This window comes from Hibiscus syriacus, unplaced genomic scaffold (genome assembly GCF_006381635.1).
Source record: "Hibiscus syriacus cultivar Baekdansim isolate YM2019G1 unplaced genomic scaffold, ASM638163v2 tig00110987_pilon, whole genome shotgun sequence".
Taxonomy (NCBI): Eukaryota; Viridiplantae; Streptophyta; class Magnoliopsida; order Malvales; family Malvaceae; genus Hibiscus; species Hibiscus syriacus.
The window spans coordinates 2,775,874-2,792,653 of NW_024062941.1; the positions used below are offsets into that span (position 1 = coordinate 2,775,874).

A 16,780-nucleotide genomic window follows, 5' to 3' on the forward strand; every position below is an offset into this window, starting at 1 on the left:
AATTTTAATTTAAAAGTATAAATTAAAATAAGTTAATAATTTATGTTATAAATATTATTTTCATTAAAAGAAAAAGTAGTACGAACCAAGCAATTTCGGTGGTAAATGAATTGTTGTTATTCCTTTAGGTCTCGAGTTCAACACCATGAATGTCAGGGGTGTGAGTTCAATGTCAAATGATTGAGAGTTATCTTTGAAAAAAAATATTACCATATATTTACCCAAGATTAATAAACCTATAAATATTTTAAAATATTATAATAGTATTTTAGAGTTTATGAAAAAAATTAGTCGATTTAAGTTTATGAAATTTGAATCGTGTCGAGTTGTTCAAGTTTCTGTTTAAATTTAATTAAAATTTTGATAATGTTATGGTACTAATTGATTTCAACTTAAATAACTTTCTATAACCATATACTATATACATATATACTTATTCATTTTTTTCATATGTAATATACATTTATCATGCATAGTTGAGAGACTCGACTTGAACTTAAGATTAATCCACTAATTGTTAACAATATCGAGTTATTGAGTTATTCAACTCATATTTTATAACTTAAACTCTATTTGAATTTTTTAAGACGAATTGAGTTTATGAAATTACTAGTCAAGTTGAGTCGAAAAATTTAATTTTTTTGAGTCAAGTTGAGTTTCACTCTGTTGAGTTAATCGATCGAAGAATCGCCAAGAGGGGGGAGAATTGGCAATTAAAAATTTCGGTGGAAGCTTTTGCAGAAAATTGAAAAGATTTGCACAACGATTTAGAGTGGTTCGACTTTCTCAACCAAAGTCTACGTCCACTACCTTAGCTATCCACACTAAGGATTTTCCAACAAATTTACTAATTTGTTATTTCTTTTGAGGCCAAAGAGATAACCTTACAACACCCTCAAGAATAACCCCAATTCTTGAGAACACTCTTTCAAAGAAATATTACAAATTTGCAAACTTACAAGGAAATCCTCACAAGGTAAATTGTTTGCACAATTCTAGAACAAAGAAAGAATACTCAAGAATGAACACAATGATACAAGTAGTGTTCTTGAAAGCAAAATGAATATTGAATGAAAAAATCTTGAAATGCTCAAACTTGAGGTTTGATGCTTTCTCTTTGATTCTCTTGATTCTAGTTGCTTGTTGTTTCTTGTTTTTGATCAATGGCTTCTAAGCTTGTTTAAATACACCTTCAAATGATTATGAACGTTGGGGATGATTAGTGGAGTCAATAGAGCCGTTTAAGTGTGAAAACAATTAATTAAAGCAGTTGGGAGCGTCAGTGCATCGATGCATACCCTAGGTGCATCGGTGCATCAGTGTAAAATTCAAATATTTTGACCGTTGGACTCTCAGTGCATCGGTGCTGTAACAACCTGATTTTCAAAATAATATTTAATTGAAATTTGAGGGTTTAATTGTGAAAATTTGGTGAAAATTTGGGACTGAATTGAAAGATTTTAAAACTTGGAGCTTGTTTTAAAATTAAAGAAAATTCAGGGACCAAGCCCTGAATTTAACCTTGGAGTGTCGGCAGGCAATTGTTATATGCGTGATTTCTGTTTTGAAAAACAGAAATCAATTTCACAAATCCTTCCTCACGCACACAACTTCCAAACTCGATTCCGACGCCGTCCGAATTCCGATCGTTGTTTTGAAACCACCGTTGTGTTCATCATCGAGCGAGGAACAAACCCTTCAAATTAATTGAAGCGAAACGCGGCCAAGAGTCGGGAATTTCCAGTCAAAGTAGCGACGGTTTTGTTAGCTCTATCGCCGAGAAAATCTTAAATTCACCGCTGATCGTTGCTCCGTTTACGACACCTCCCGCACCATCGTGTTCCTTGTGCCGTTCCGAGTCCACCGGTGTTCCCCTTTTTCTCCGGCGGCAGCGGCGCGTGGGGAGGTGAACCGGTCAAACTTCCCGATTTGATGAATTCGAGCTCTCCGACGTTCAAAAATTTGAACCGAGCTTTGTAAGTATCTCGAAAACGCTCAAAATAATTTTTAGAAATTTTTCCGTAATTTTTAGAGCCCCGGAGGACACCTCACACGCCACACGCGCCGCCGTAGGGCGAGTGAGTGACCGGTTCAACCGGTTTTCTTAAGGGTTTGACCGGTTTGACCGGTCACGACCCGACCCGTTGACCCGACCCGATCGTTGACCGTTGACCGGTGCTATTCTGGTAAATAATTCAGTTTCGATGCTATTCTGGTAAATAATTCGGTTTTGGTGCTATTCTGGTAAATAATTCAGTTTTGGTGCTATTTTGGTAAATAATTCGGTTTTTGTGCTATTCTGGTAATTAATTCGAAATGGTGCTGTTTAGGTAAATATTTTAAAAAGAGTGCTATTTGTGTAAAATGTTCAACAGTTTGTTGACCTCCTTTGACCAGAACTTTGACCAGCTATTAAACGATCGTTAATCTTTTCCGAGTATACCTATCCTGATAGTTTTCGACTTGCCGAATCCGTTTCCGTGGTCCGTTTTGTCAAATTCGAATTCGAAGGTCTCCAAATCGACTGTCAAAGTGGTTGACTTTGACTTTGACCAAGAATTTGAATTTTTGAAAAGTCATACTTTATGTTTTTCGACGCCCTGATTCCGATTCCGCAATCCGTTTGGCCAAATTCAGACTCGAAATACCTCAAATTGATAGTCAAACCCGACAAATGCTTATATACTTAAGAAATTTAGCTTTGAACAATTAAATAGGATTTGGGACTGATAAATATTATTGTTTGAAGGTACAAGAGACTCTCCGGATCGTTCGACAGCTCGACCCAGCTCTTCTAGATCAGTTAAACCACGTGTGCCAGTATTCACCCGTTCGAAAACTGTAGCAGAGCGTGGTGAAACCAGCAATCAGTAGATTTGCTATTTGAATCTATTGTCGAGGTGTGTTCCCTACTTATTACTGAACTTTTTATTGGTTTTAATATGTGTACACCGAATTCATGGTTATTGTTTTGGATGCACCAATTTAATGTGACAATTTATGGAATATGGCTGCTATCTAATTTTTGTTTTGAAATGGTATATGATTACCATGTTTTTGGATTTATGGAATTTATGTCACGGTGCAATTGAATTTTGGAATTGAATTACGATGGAATAGCTCTGATCAAGCTAAATAGGCCTAATGTGACTCTTGAGGGCCCCAAGATGTTTCATTAGGTCGGCTTTCCTTTGCTGTGTGCTTAGGGTAAGCTATATGGACTTATTGACTTGGGCTTAAGGATACAAGCTTCAGAGCCTATCCTTAAGTCGGCTTTCTTTTTGCTATGTGCATAAAGTAAGCTATATGGAAAATAATTTTGGGAACTACTGATGGTGTACCAGAAAAGGGTTTAAACTATGATTTTCAAAAGTTAACTCTTTTACGAATTTGTGAGATTACTGGACTATGATTTGTACCTATTGACATTTTATGGAAATGTTGGGACACACTGAGCCTAGCTCACCTTTTGAAAATGTTTTCCCCCTTTCAGATACTGTTGGTTAGATACCTCGGTTCGAGCACTTGGAGGATCAACATATCTCTTGAAGTAAATCAGATTGTAATGTTTTTATCTTGCAAGTTGACTTTATTTTGGTGACATGGATCTTATTTTAAATATCGATTTTATAATGATGACTCTTTTGCTATTACTGCTCGGTTTATTGTGATTTTGAATTTGAAGACATGTTTTAAATTAAATTATTATTATTGGTACTATATTTACGAGTTGGATTTTGATAGTATAATTTGTTTATAATTTCATGTTATTTATAATGTGATTTTATATTGATGGAATAACGATTTCGGAAAATGTCTTTAATAATCATAATGATCCACTAGACTTAGTCGAAACGCATAGGCCCCGGGTCTAGGGGTTTACATTTATTGGTACAGAGCATTTGGTTTTTAACCCTCGGACTGTGTATAGTCCACATGAAAATACGGTTTTGAAATATTTTACAAACGAGTTACTAAGGCCATGTCACAAAGTTATTAATTTTAACTATGTTGAGACTCCAAGTGCTTATCTAACCCTAGTTTATCTTCTGTAGTAAACTTGAGATCCATCAAAATGAGTGCTAGACGTGGTCGTCGAACTAGCCGTGGACGAGGTCGAGTGGCTAGATTCGCAGATCCGATCGATGAGATACGGGTAGATCCCCCACCTCCGATAGGTGATCATGCTCCTACGACCCCAACAGATCTGCCTCCTACCGCTGGTATTGGCATGACTACACCGATAATAGGAGCGACCGATATTGAGTCAGAGTCTACCGAAGTTGCTTTGGATGAGAATTTTGGTAGACAATTTCTGCAGTTAATATAGGGAGCAGTCAGAGCTACTGGTGTTGTATCTGAGATTCCTATTTCGCAGACTTTGATTGCCAATGGAGTTAGAACTTTTGGGGGACAGATAGGTGGAGCTCCTACTGAAGCTGAGGATTGGCTCCAGGATACATAGAGACGCATGGATCAGTTGGGTTTGGACTCAACTAAGAGATATCAGGGTGCTGTGGCGATGTTAGATGGCAATGCCTATACTTGGTGGGAGTCAGTGACCAGTAGTGTTCCTACCGATCGTTTGACCTGGAATTTCTTTAAGGATCGCTTTCGGAGCCGTTTTCTGGGAGAGCGCTACTTAGCTCAGAGACGACAACAGTTTCAAGACCTGGTTCAGGGAGACATGACTGTTTCTGAATATGAGATCGAATTCCTGAAGTTGCTGAAGTATGGATTTAGTATGGTACCTACGGAGAGAGATCGATGTCGTAAATTTGCCCTTGGACTCAGATACGAGCTGCGTAGGCAAGTTGTAACCCATCAGGATGAGATATTTGATGTGCTGGTGGCAGAGCCAAAGATGCGGAAGAGGGGAGGTTTTAGCTTCTGGTAGAGAGCGTGTTGATCAAGATCGATCTAAGAAATTTTCAGGCCCGATGGAGTCATCAGCACAGTCCGGGAAGAGGACTTGTACTTCAGCCCCTCAGAGAAGCAATACACGTTTCAGGCCTGCAGTATCCTCACCGTTAGTTGGCAGTCGAGGTGGTTACTCGTCGTATTATAATGGGCCCCTTTGTGAGTATTGTGGTAAACAACACTCAGGAGAGTGTCGTAAGAAGATGGGTCTTTGCTATCAGTGTGGATCTAGTGGTCATTATCGGAGGGATTGTCCTCAGCTAGTTTCGTTTGAGCAGACCACTACCCAAACTCCTGTGCGTTTGTAGACTACAGTACAGACCCCAATTAGAGATCGTAGTCAATGAAAGACTCGAGGATCAGCGTCCAGGACAGACAGTAGAGCCCGACCTCAGCAAAATAGAGGGCCAACAGCTTCTGAGGCTAGACAGCCAGCTTTAGTTTATACAACTAGACTTCGTGATGACAGAGATGAGCCTGAGGTTATTGCAGGTACATTTACTATTTATTCTACCCCATACTTTGCATTATTGGACAATGGCTCCACTCACTCCTATGTATCGAGCTCAGTATCTCGAAACCTTCAGATTTCGATCGAGAACAGTGAAAATACTGTTACAGTTACAAGTCCAGTAGGACAAGCGGTATTAGTGAATAAAGTATTCCGCGTTGTCCTCTCGAGGTTCAGGAGAAATTTTTCTCGCTGATCTTATGGAACTTCCTTTAGAGGAGTTCGATCTAATTCTTGGAATGGATTGGTTGAATAAACACAAGGTAAAGCTGGATTGCGAATACAAGCGGGCTACTCTGAAGACTTCAGATGGTCGGACTGTTGTGTTAATTGGTGAACGGCGTAGTTATCTCTCCAATATAGTTTCAGCGATGGAAATTGATCGTATGATCCGGAAGGGATATGAGACCTTCATTGCTTGTATTTTGAACACCAAAGGTGCATTGTCCACGATCGAGGAGATTCGTACAGTTAGCGAGTTTCCTGATATTTTTCCGGAGGAGTTGCCTGGGTTACCTCCTGATAGAGAGGTAGAGTTCGAGATTGAGACTTATCCGGGATCTTCACCTATTTCTATGGCACCTTATCGTATGGCTCCAAAGGAACTTAAGGAGTTGAAAGTCCAATTGCAAGAATTATTCATCGAGGATTTATCCTAGTACTTCTTCACCATGGGGAGCTCCAGTTCTGTTCGTGAAAAAGAAGGATGGTCGCTAAGATTATGTATTGACTATCGGAAATTGAACAAGATGACGGTAAAGAATAAATACCCACTACCCAGGATTGATGACTTATTTGATCAATTGCGAGGAGCTATTGTATTCTCTAAGATTGATCTTCGTTCGGGGTATTATCAATTGAAAGTTAAAGGATCTGATGTTGCAAAAACGACCATTCGCACTAGATATGGTCATTATGAATTTTTAGTGATGCCTTTTGGTTTGACGAACGCTCCTGCAGCTTTCATGGATTTGATGAATCGGGTGTTCCGACCATATTTGGATCAATTTGTGGTGGTCTTCATTGACGATATTCTGATCTATTCTCGTACAGAGGCAGAGCATGACGAGTATTTGAAGATCGATCTGCGGACTTTGAGAGAGCATCGTCTATATGCCAAACTAAGCAAGTGTGAGTTTTGGCTTCAAGAAGTGTCATTTCTGGGGCATATTTTTCTGCGCGAGGTGTTCAGGTTGATCCCAGCAAGATAGAGGCTATTATGAATTGGAAACGACCTAAGAATGTATCTGAAATCCGCAGTTTCTTGGGCTTGGCTGGTTATTATCGACGTTTTGTTGAGGGCTTCTCGATCATTGCTTCTCCTTTGACAAAGTTGTTAAGGAAGAATGTGCCGTTTGACTGGGGCGAGGCACAACAGGAGAGCTTTGAGAAATTAAAGGCGGTTTTGACTCAAGCACGGTGTTGATTCAACCAGAGTCCGGGAAGGATTTTACAGTGTATAGTGATGCTTCACATTCAGGACTTGGTTGTGTTTTAATGCAGGAAAGTAAGGTGGTGGCTTATGCATCCCGTCAGCTGCGGCCGCATGAGAGTAACTATCCTACTCACGATTTAGAGTTGGCAGCAGTAATTTTTGCCTTGAAGATTTGGAGACACTATCTTTATGGAGAGAAGTGTTCATTTTCACGGATCATAAGAGCTTAAAGTATCTTCTGACCCAGAAGAACTTAATTTGAGACAGCGTCGCTGGTTAGAGCTTCTAAAGGATTATGATTGCGTGATTGATTACCACCCTGGTAAAGCTAACATTGTAGCAGATGCTTTGAGTCGAAAGACGGTATCGGAGTTGAGTCTTTAATGGCCAAGATAAATTTATATGACGATGGCACTTTGTTAGCAGAATGCAAGTTAAGCCGACCTTGGTTGATGAGATCAAGCTAAGCAGCCCCTTGATACTCCTTGCTTTCCATCTTTGAGCAAGTAGAGCAGGGGACAAACTCAGATTACGCAATTAATCAGGATGAAGTTTTATGCTTTAAAGGTAGATATTGTGTGCCTGATGATGCTGAGTTGAGGCAGACTATCCTTACTGAGGCTCATAGTATTCCATATGCTATGCACCCCGAAGAGATAAGATGTACCGGAATTTGAGAGAGGTATTATTGGATTGGTATGAAGAAAGACATATCTGACTTTGTGCCTAGATGTTTGACTTGTCAGCAAGTTAAGCAGAACATCAACATCCATCAGGTTTGTTACAGCCTATCAAGATTCCTGAATGGAAATGGGAGCGTATTACTATGGATTTTGTTACTGGCTTGCCTATGACTCATTCGAAAAAAGATTCTGTTTGGGTGATTGTTGACAGACTTACAAAGTCAGTTCACTTCATTCCTGTGCGAGTAAATTACACTTTAGATAAGCTGGCAAGATTGTATATTTCAGAGATTGTCAGATTGCATGGTGTTCCATTGTCTATTATTTCTGATCGAGATCAATAACAGTTATCAGACCAGCATTCGTATGGCACCCTATGAAGCACTCTATGGGCGTAAATGTCGCACTCCGATCTGTTGGACTGAGTTGCGTGATAGGAAAACGTTGGGACCTGAGTTAGTGCGAGAGACGGAGGACACAGTCAGATTAATCTGTGATCGTCTGAAAGAGGCATTTGATAGGCAGAAATCTTATGCATATCAAAGAAGGAAGGATATACAATTTGAAGTGGGAGATCAGGTCTTTTTAAAAGTTTCACCCTGGAAGAAAGTATTGAGATTCGGGCGTAAGGGTAAATTGAGTCCAAGATTTATTGGACCATTTCGTATCTTGAAGAGGGTAGGACCTGTTGCATATCAGCTTGAGTTGCCTTTTGAGCTCAGTCGTATTCATGATGTCTTTCATGTATCAATGTTGAGGCGATATCATCCAGATCCAGATCACATCATTCAGGTTGAGGATGTAGACCTGAGACCTGATTTGTCATATGAGGAAGAGCCCATTCAGATCTTAGAGAGAGATGAACGAGTTCTTCGGAATAGGCGTATTCCAATGGTCAAGGTTCAGTAGAGTAATCGAGGTCCCTCAGAAGCTACTTGGGAGACGTTGGAGTTAATGGAGGCTCAATTTCCTCATCTATTTTCATAAGGTAAATTTCGAGGACGAAATTTCTTGTAGTGGGAGAGAATTATAACAACCCGATTTTCAAAATAATATTTAATTGAAATTTGAGGGTTTAATTGTGAAAATTTGGCAAAAATTTGTGACTGAATTGAAAGATTTTAAAACTTGGAGCTTGTTTTAAAGTTAAAGAAAATTCAGGGACCAAGCCCTGAATTTAACCTTGGAGTGTCGGCAGGCAATTGTTATATGCGTGATTTCTGTTTTGAAAAACAGAAATCAATTTCACAAATCCTTCCTCACGCACACAACTTCCAAACTCGATTCCGACGCAGTCTGAATTCCGATCGTTGTTTTGAAACCACCGTTGTGTTTATCATCGAGCGAGGAACAAACCCTTCAAATTAATTGAAGCGAAACGCGACCAAAAGTCGGGAATTTCCAGTCAAAGTAGCGACGGTTTTGTTAGCTCTATTGCCGAGAAAATCTTAAATTCACCGCTGATCGTTGCTCCGTTTACACCTCCCACCATCGTGTTCCTTGTGCCGTTCCGAGTCCACCGTGTTCCCCTTTTTCTCCGGCGGCGGCGGCGCGTGGGGAGGTGAACCGGTCAAACTTCCCGATTTGATGAATTCAAGCTCTCCGACGTTCAAAAATTTGAACCGAGCTTTGTAAGTATCTCGAAAACGCTCAAAATAATTTTTAGAAATTTTTCCGTAATTTTTAGAGCCCCGGAGGACACCTCACGCGCCACACGCGCCGCCGTAGGGCGAGTGAGTGACCGGTTCAACCGGTTTTCTTAAGGGTTTGACCGGTTTGATCGGTCACGACCCGACCCGTTTACCCGACCAGATCGTTGACCGGTGTTATTCTGGTAAATAATTCGGCTTCGGTGCTGTTCTGGTAAATAATTTGGTTTTGGTGCTATTCTGGTAAATAATTCAGTGTTGGTGCTATTCTGGTAAATAATTCGGTTTGGTGCTATGCTGGTAATTAATTCGAAATGGGTGCTATTTGGTAAATATTTTAAAAAGGGTGCTATTTGTGTAAATGTTCAATTTGACCAGAACTTTGACCAGCTTTGACCGGCAATTAAACGATCGTTAAGCTTTTCCGAGTATACCTATCCTGATAGTTTTCGACGTGCCGAATCCGTTTCCATGGTCCGTTTTGTCAAATTCAAACCCAAAGGTCTCCAAATCGACGGTCAAAGTGGTTAACTTTGACTTTGACCAAGAATTTGAATTTTCGAAAAGTCATACTTTATGTTTTTCGACGCCCTGATTCCGATTCCGCAATCCGTTTGGCCAAATTCAGACTCAAAATACCTCAAATTGATAGTCAAACCCGACAAATGCTTATATACTTAAGAAGTTTAGCTTTGAACAATTAAATAGGATTTGGGACTGATAAATATTATTGTTTGAAGGTACAAGAGACTCTCTGGATCGTTCGACAGCTCGACCCAGCTCTTCTAGATCAGTTAAACCACGTGTGCCAGTATTCACCCGTTCGAAAACTGTAGCAGAGCGTGGTGAAACTAGCAATCAGTAGATTTGCTATTTGAATCTATTGTCGAGGTGTGTTCCCTACTTATTACTGAACTATTTTATTGGTTTTAATATGTGGTACCGAATTCATTGGTTATTTTATGGATGCACCAATTTAATGTGACAATTTATGGAATATGGCTGCTATCTAATTTTTGTTTTGAAATGGTATATGATACCATGTTTTTGGATTTATGGAATTTATGTCACGGTGCAATTGAATTTTGGAATTGAATTACGATGGAGTAGCTCTGATCAAGCTAAATAGGCCTAATGTGACTCTTGAGGGCCCCAAGATGTTTCATTAGGTCGGCTTTCCTTTGCTGTGTGCTTAGGGTAAGCTATATGGACTTATGACTTGGGCTTAAGATACACGCTTTAGAGCCTATCCTTAAGTCGGCTTTCTTTTGCTATGTGCATAAAGTAACTATATGGAAATTTTGGGAACTACTGATGGTGTACCAGAAAATGGTTTAAACTATGATTTTCAAAAGTTAAACTTTTTTACGAATTTTGAGATTACTGGACTATGATTGTACCTATTGACATTTTATGGAAATGTGGGACACACTGAGCCTAGCTCACCTTTTGAAAATGTTTTCCCCCTTTCAGATACTGTTGGTTAGATACCTCGGTTCGAGCACTTGGAGAATCAACATATCTCTTGAAGTAAATCAGATTGTAATGTTTTTATCTTGCAAGTTGACTTTATTTTGGTGACATGGACCTTATTTTAAATATCGGATTTTATAAATGACTCTTTTTTCTATTACTGCTCGGTTTATTGTGATTGAATTTGAAGACATGTTTTAAATTATTATATTATTGGTACTATATTTACGAGTTGGATTTTAATAGTATAATTTGTTTATAATTTCATGTTATTTATAATGTGATTTTATATTGATGGAATAACGATTTCGGAAAATGTCTTTAATAATCATAATGTGATCCACTAGACTTAGTCGAAACGCATAGGCCGGGTCTAGGGGGTTACAGGTGCACTAAGAGTGCATCGATGCATCAAGTGCATTCGATGTTTCAAAATAGCCAGAGTGCATCGATGCATGGCTGGTGCATCGATGCATCAAATGCATTCGATGTTTTCATAAAATCCTCAGTGCATCGGTGCATGGTATGTGCATCGATGCATGAAATGCATTCGATGTTCAATTTAATTCATGGTGCATCGATGCATGGATTGATGCATCGGTGCATCACTCTGAAAAATTGATTTTAGGCTTGATTTTGGTTCAAAATACTTTGTAAAAATTGTTTCAAAAATATATTAAGTATAAAACACAATTTTACACATTTAGTAAGGTTTGAAATTGATCTTAAAAGACTTGGAGTAATAATTTGATATTCGATTAATTGAATCAAATATACTTAGAAAATCATTTGTAAAATCTTAAAATTCATTTAAACTAATTTGTTATATCGAAACACAAAAATGTTTTCAACACTCACCTTGCCTAAAAGTTTCATATAAAATAATCCGATCTTAAAAGATATTTAATTTTAATGTTCAAGACTTAATTGAAAAGAAATTTAGATTTTGAAGGAATAATTTATAATTTCTTAAAGTTCAAAGCCACATCTATGTATTTCATTTTGAAGAAATGAGTTATAAATTTATAATTTCTTAAAGTTCAAAGCCACATCTATGTATTCCATCGACTATTACAGGTTACAAAATGGTCACTTGATTATTCATTATGTTCCAAACTTGTCATTTCCGTTAAAAAATTAACAGTCGTCTGATCTGAACGTTAACGTGCGGACTGAGATATGATAGTCGTTTGAGATTATGAGATCAGATTTTATCATATCTCAGTCAATATGTTAAAATCTAGCTTAGATTGCCTTTAATTTTTAACGAAAAATGACAAGTTTAAGACATAATGAATAGTCAGGTGACCATTTTATAACTTTTAATAGTTGGGAGATTCAACAAAGTAACTCTCTGTAGTCGGTGGATCATTTTATAACTTTTTAATAGTCATATAACTCAATAAAGTAGTATCCTATAGTCAAGAGACAATTTGTATACTTTACCCTAAAAAAGAATGCTACTATTCAAAATTAAATATAAAGAGTATATTTGGCTTACAAGTCAAATAGCTCATTTTTGTTCTTTCATATTCTTTTAGACTATAAGTTCTAGACCCAGTAGGAGCATCCACTAGGAGCAAATATATTTGGGAAACTATATTAAAATTAAGATTTGTCAATAAAAATATAAAATACATTAGAACTTATAAAATGTAACAAAATGAAAACAATATTTATTGAAATGAAAATATGGACTTATTGTGTGCTTGATCCAATGAATATAGGTAATAAGATTTTGTTGATGAAAGAATGGGACGCATTTGGGTGCTTAAGATTATGCAATGATTTGATTTGGACGCATTTTGATCCAATGAAAATAGGTAATGTAATTGTCCCATTTCTCATTATTACTTTTTTTAATTGATTGTGAAATGCACTTGTTATCTACCATGTCTTCCTTGCTTACACCTCTTTGCAACTTTTCTGGTTTCTCTCTAAGCTTGGAAATCTTTATATTTATTAGGGTAAACTGTCTATTTGGTGACTCAAATATTGCTTACTTTCTGTTTTGATCACCGAGCTATTATTTTTTAAAAGGTATAACGTCAAAAGTAGCCTCCAACGTTTATCATAATGATAATTTTGTCCCCTATTTTTTTGGAGCATTTTGGCCCCCCAACGTTTCACTTTAGGGTAAAAACTCACTCTATAGATGAAAATCATTAGTTAACACACGATTAATCCAAAATAGGAGCCTTTTTAACCTAAAATAAAATATTGAGGGCTAAAATACAAAAAAATAAGGGATAAAATGATTATTCTATCAAATGTTAGAGGCCTTTTTGCCTTAAAATGAAACATTTGGAGCCAAAATGTTCTAAAAAATAAATAGGGGTGAAATGATCATTTTGTAAATGTGGGGGGGGGCTAATTTTGGCATTATGCCTTTTTAATAACCATACCTAATGTTACATATATTTTAGTTATGTTTTGGTCAAGTGTCGTTAATAAATTAACGTTGACACTGACGTGGTACTTTTTATTTTTTAATACTGACATGACATTATTCCATGGTAATACACATGCATCATCATTAATTTTTTAATAGTAGGTGACCAAAATAAAACCAAAATATAATGTTAGACATAATTTAAAAAAATAATCGGGTGATCAAAATAGAAACTAAATAATAGGTGGGGACCAAATAATTAGTTTACCTTATTTATTATCATCTTTCACCTTCAACATGGTTTTATTTTTCCTACCTTTTTCTTCTCAAGATAGCAAAGAAAGTTAAACTTTAGATCAAATTTTATAAAAGTTCCCCAATTTTTCATTAATTCATTTATTATAATCTGATTATTTTGAATTTGTTTTTAAAAAATATTTATTGTTAATCTTGAGGTCAACATTTTTTATTAACTCTATTAAATAATATGATATAACTTATTTGTTATAAAATGAGCTGATGGGTATATACACATTGATGCATTGCTCATGAACGGTTCACTATTTGATGCTAAGCTAATGAAATCAATGTTGCAAACGATCAGTATAATCTCATCAGATGCAAGTCAAAACAAGGTAAAAAAAAATCCTGAAATCCGAATCGAAACTCGAAAATAATACGGAAACATAGCAATGAAACTAAATATACAACAAAATAATCTAACCTCAGTGCTCCATTCCTCCCCCTGTGATGACTAGACCAGGGCTTCAGCTATTCTATTCGTGCTTCTTTACAGATTCCACAGAGGTCGGACCTTCTCCTGCTGACTGGTTCACACTAGCTTTTGCATAAGTGAGAAACTTCAGGTCTGGCTCGTGCTTATCGGTAGGTTCCTTCATTGCCATATAAATATAGAACACGATAACTATATTGACAGATATCACAGCAACGAACCCGCTCACCAGTGTCATAGCATGAGGAAATAAATTCATCACACCTGTTCCAAACAAATTAGCTTCTTGTTCAATCAACTTGATTCTATAGCATACAAGATCAAATATTCCATCGAACTTGGTTATTTGCTTCCACAATTCAATGCTGTTGCAGCAATAAGGACTAATATTATGGTGATTCTGAATGCAATGGCATGGTAAAACAGAATTAGAGCTAATTGTATGGTTAACTACATCAACTGAATAGCCGTCTTCAGAATGTGGGGGAATGGAATGGATGGATGAACTACAAGAGATAAGCATATGGGTTTAGTGCCTGTATGCATTTACATTGTTCAGTTCAACTACGAGCTCGAATGTTTCGATACCATAGGGGTGACTCTTTCACCTATATGCCCACCGATACATCAGCACCGATCACCAGTTCGGTCATGTTTTCGCAAAAGCTCATAATAAAGAGAGATTATTCATGACTAGATAAGAAAAAAACACACACGCACACAAAGATGAAAAGATTCAAGCAACCTAGCATGGTATATATCAGTAAGAATAACATAAAACCATAAACTAACAATTCTTTTTCTACATTAAAAGAAAGAAAAAAATCAGCTTGGGTCTTACCAGGAAGTAAATTATGGTTAAAAGCACAGAGAATTGCAAGAGGAGCTATCCACATTAACATTGATGCAATAAAGAATTTCTTAGTTAGTCCAGCAGCCATTTTGAATCCCTTAATCTAGAAATGAAAAACAGGTAAAATTAATTAAAAATAAAAATAAAAGCTAATTAGATTATCACTGATATTGAGAAACTGGAAAACACCCAGAATAGAATGAAATTCGTTCATACAGGTTGCTGGGAAAGCATCAATAAATCTATTGGGAAATACTCAAAGAAGAACAAGACCACACAAAGGACCATTAAAATCATCAAAATTTTAAGGCTAACTTATGGTTTGTAAATATTTTTTTATTCCATCTCTTCTGCAAAACATCAAACAGGTAATCGGCAAGGTCCAACGTACAGCTTAGGAAACAATAACATGAAGACAGAGAAGAACAAAACAGGGCTGATGTATGAGAGATAAAATTGTTGAATACCCAGTTTGAATTTCACGCTTGAGAATCAATTACAACATACATTTATTTTACATAATAAATGGCAAGTGTCAAGTAGCATTTTCAGATCAAAACTTGAAAAAGTTATGATTTTGAAGGTAAAAAAAGAAAATTTCATCGAAGATTGCCTGTTTAGTTGTCTGACCAACAAGGGATCTGCACAGTTCTGAAATTAACAGTAAACAGCTTCCCAAACAGCTTCCCAAAATCGATCAAGTCCCAACACAAAACACCACCTCCCAAACAAAATAAATGAAAAAAGATATAGAAAAGCAAAGGAAAATATACAAAAGATTGGTAAATTTATAGCTTCTCATGAAATAAGAATATCAACGTGAGCGTGCCGGAGTGGTTATCGGGCATGACTAGAAATCATGTGGGCTCTGCCCGCGCAGGTTCGAATCCTGCCGCTCACGCTTTTTCTTAATTAGAAGTCTCATAACAATTTTTATATTGTCTTGAATTGTATTTTAGTTTTCTTTATTGAAAAATAGATAAATTAAGAATAAAATTTTGTTAATATTTTATTCATTTGTCTCTTAACTATTAATGTGAAAATTATATAAAAAGGTAAAAAAAAATTAAATCCTCAACCTTTAGAGTTCTTGTCAATCTAGTCCTTAATCATTAAAAATACACAAAAATTATAAAAATATGTTGAATGGACAAAATGGATTGTAGTGCTATAGGCAGTTCACCCCTACTAATTTGGACATAAAGTTACAGTTGGTAATTAATTGAACGTTAATCAATGTCGAAGTGATATGTCTCTATAAGGAGGAAGGACAAGGAAAATAAAGGTGAGGTTATTTCACTTAGGTCGTGTCTTGTTTCTCTGTCTTGGTTTAGAGGTTTTTTATTGATCATTAGTACGAGTGTCAGTCATAGGATCATAATAGATACTCGTAGGTTAGTAGTCTAAGTGGATATGGTCAGGTGAAAGTAGATTTGACTTTGATAGATCATGTAGACTTGTCAGATGTCACATCAATTAATCATTTCTTTTCAAGGAATGTTATATATTCGAGGTTCTTCTTCTAGAGATGGTCACTCTATGTCTGCTGGAGTTCCTTAGTGTCAGATGGTCTGAGATGCTTTAGGGTCATCGAGTGGTTTTAAGGTGTGAGAATAGTATCTGCGAAGGATCTTTTGTAGGGTACAATATTTTCCTCCCTTAGTTGATGGAATGTTATATAATGGATCGACTCGAGACTCCCATAAGAAAGCATTTATTACATTTATGGAGGAGCTTTTCGGGAATCAATATGATGATTTATTTTAAGTGACTACACACTCATATGTTTATATATGTATATATAACAAAGGGTTCTTGACGCTCTTATGAGATAAAGAGGAAATTGCAACGGAGGCATCTCTAAGTTAAGTATGTTACGTGGATCTTGATATTGTTGAAGATGCAATAGAGAAAATAACAACATGTTGACGCGATTATGGGAAATGAATAAATTCTTGTAATCGTAGCGGAGGCATCTATACTCTCTTAGAATAGTTTCTATGCCATATATCATTGTAGGATTATAAACACTTGAATGAGATGCTTAAGCAATAGTAACGTCTTGATGCTTTACAAAGGTTAAGGATTATAGAGTTAGCAGAGGCATCTCAACTCTGTTAAACCAGTAGAG

At 36.8% G+C, this 16,780-nt stretch overlaps 1 protein-coding gene and 1 non-coding gene across 2 annotated transcripts; one reads left to right on the forward strand and one right to left on the reverse strand.

The window, feature by feature from the left end:
- Positions 1-13,636: 13,636 nt before the first annotated feature.
- LOC120148833 lies at positions 13,637-15,331 on the reverse strand. Its single transcript, XM_039161841.1, has 3 exons — positions 15,271-15,331; positions 14,638-14,752; positions 13,637-14,060 (listed from the first exon to the last, which is right to left on the reverse strand). The coding sequence occupies exons 2-3, from the start codon at positions 14,735-14,737 to the stop codon at positions 13,840-13,842; spliced, it is 321 nt and encodes a 106-aa protein (XP_039017772.1). The 5' UTR covers positions 14,738-14,752; positions 15,271-15,331; the 3' UTR covers positions 13,637-13,839.
- A 137-nt stretch (positions 15,332-15,468) lies between these two features.
- TRNAS-AGA lies at positions 15,469-15,550 on the forward strand. Its single transcript has one exon. It is a non-coding gene; the product is annotated as a tRNA-Ser (tRNA).
- The last annotated feature ends 1,230 nt before the right edge of the window (positions 15,551-16,780 follow it).

What these genes read in the sequence shown, in the direction of transcription:
- LOC120148833 (XM_039161841.1), bottom strand. Translation starts at nt 14,737, where the DNA reads ATGGCTGCTGGACTAACTAAGAAATTCTTTATTGCATCAATGTTAATG. An exon ending in TAACCATAATTTACTTCCTG is followed by an intron (nt 14,061 to 14,637) that starts GTAAGACCCAAG and finishes TGTTTGGAACAG; the next exon opens with GTGTGATGAATTTATTTCCT.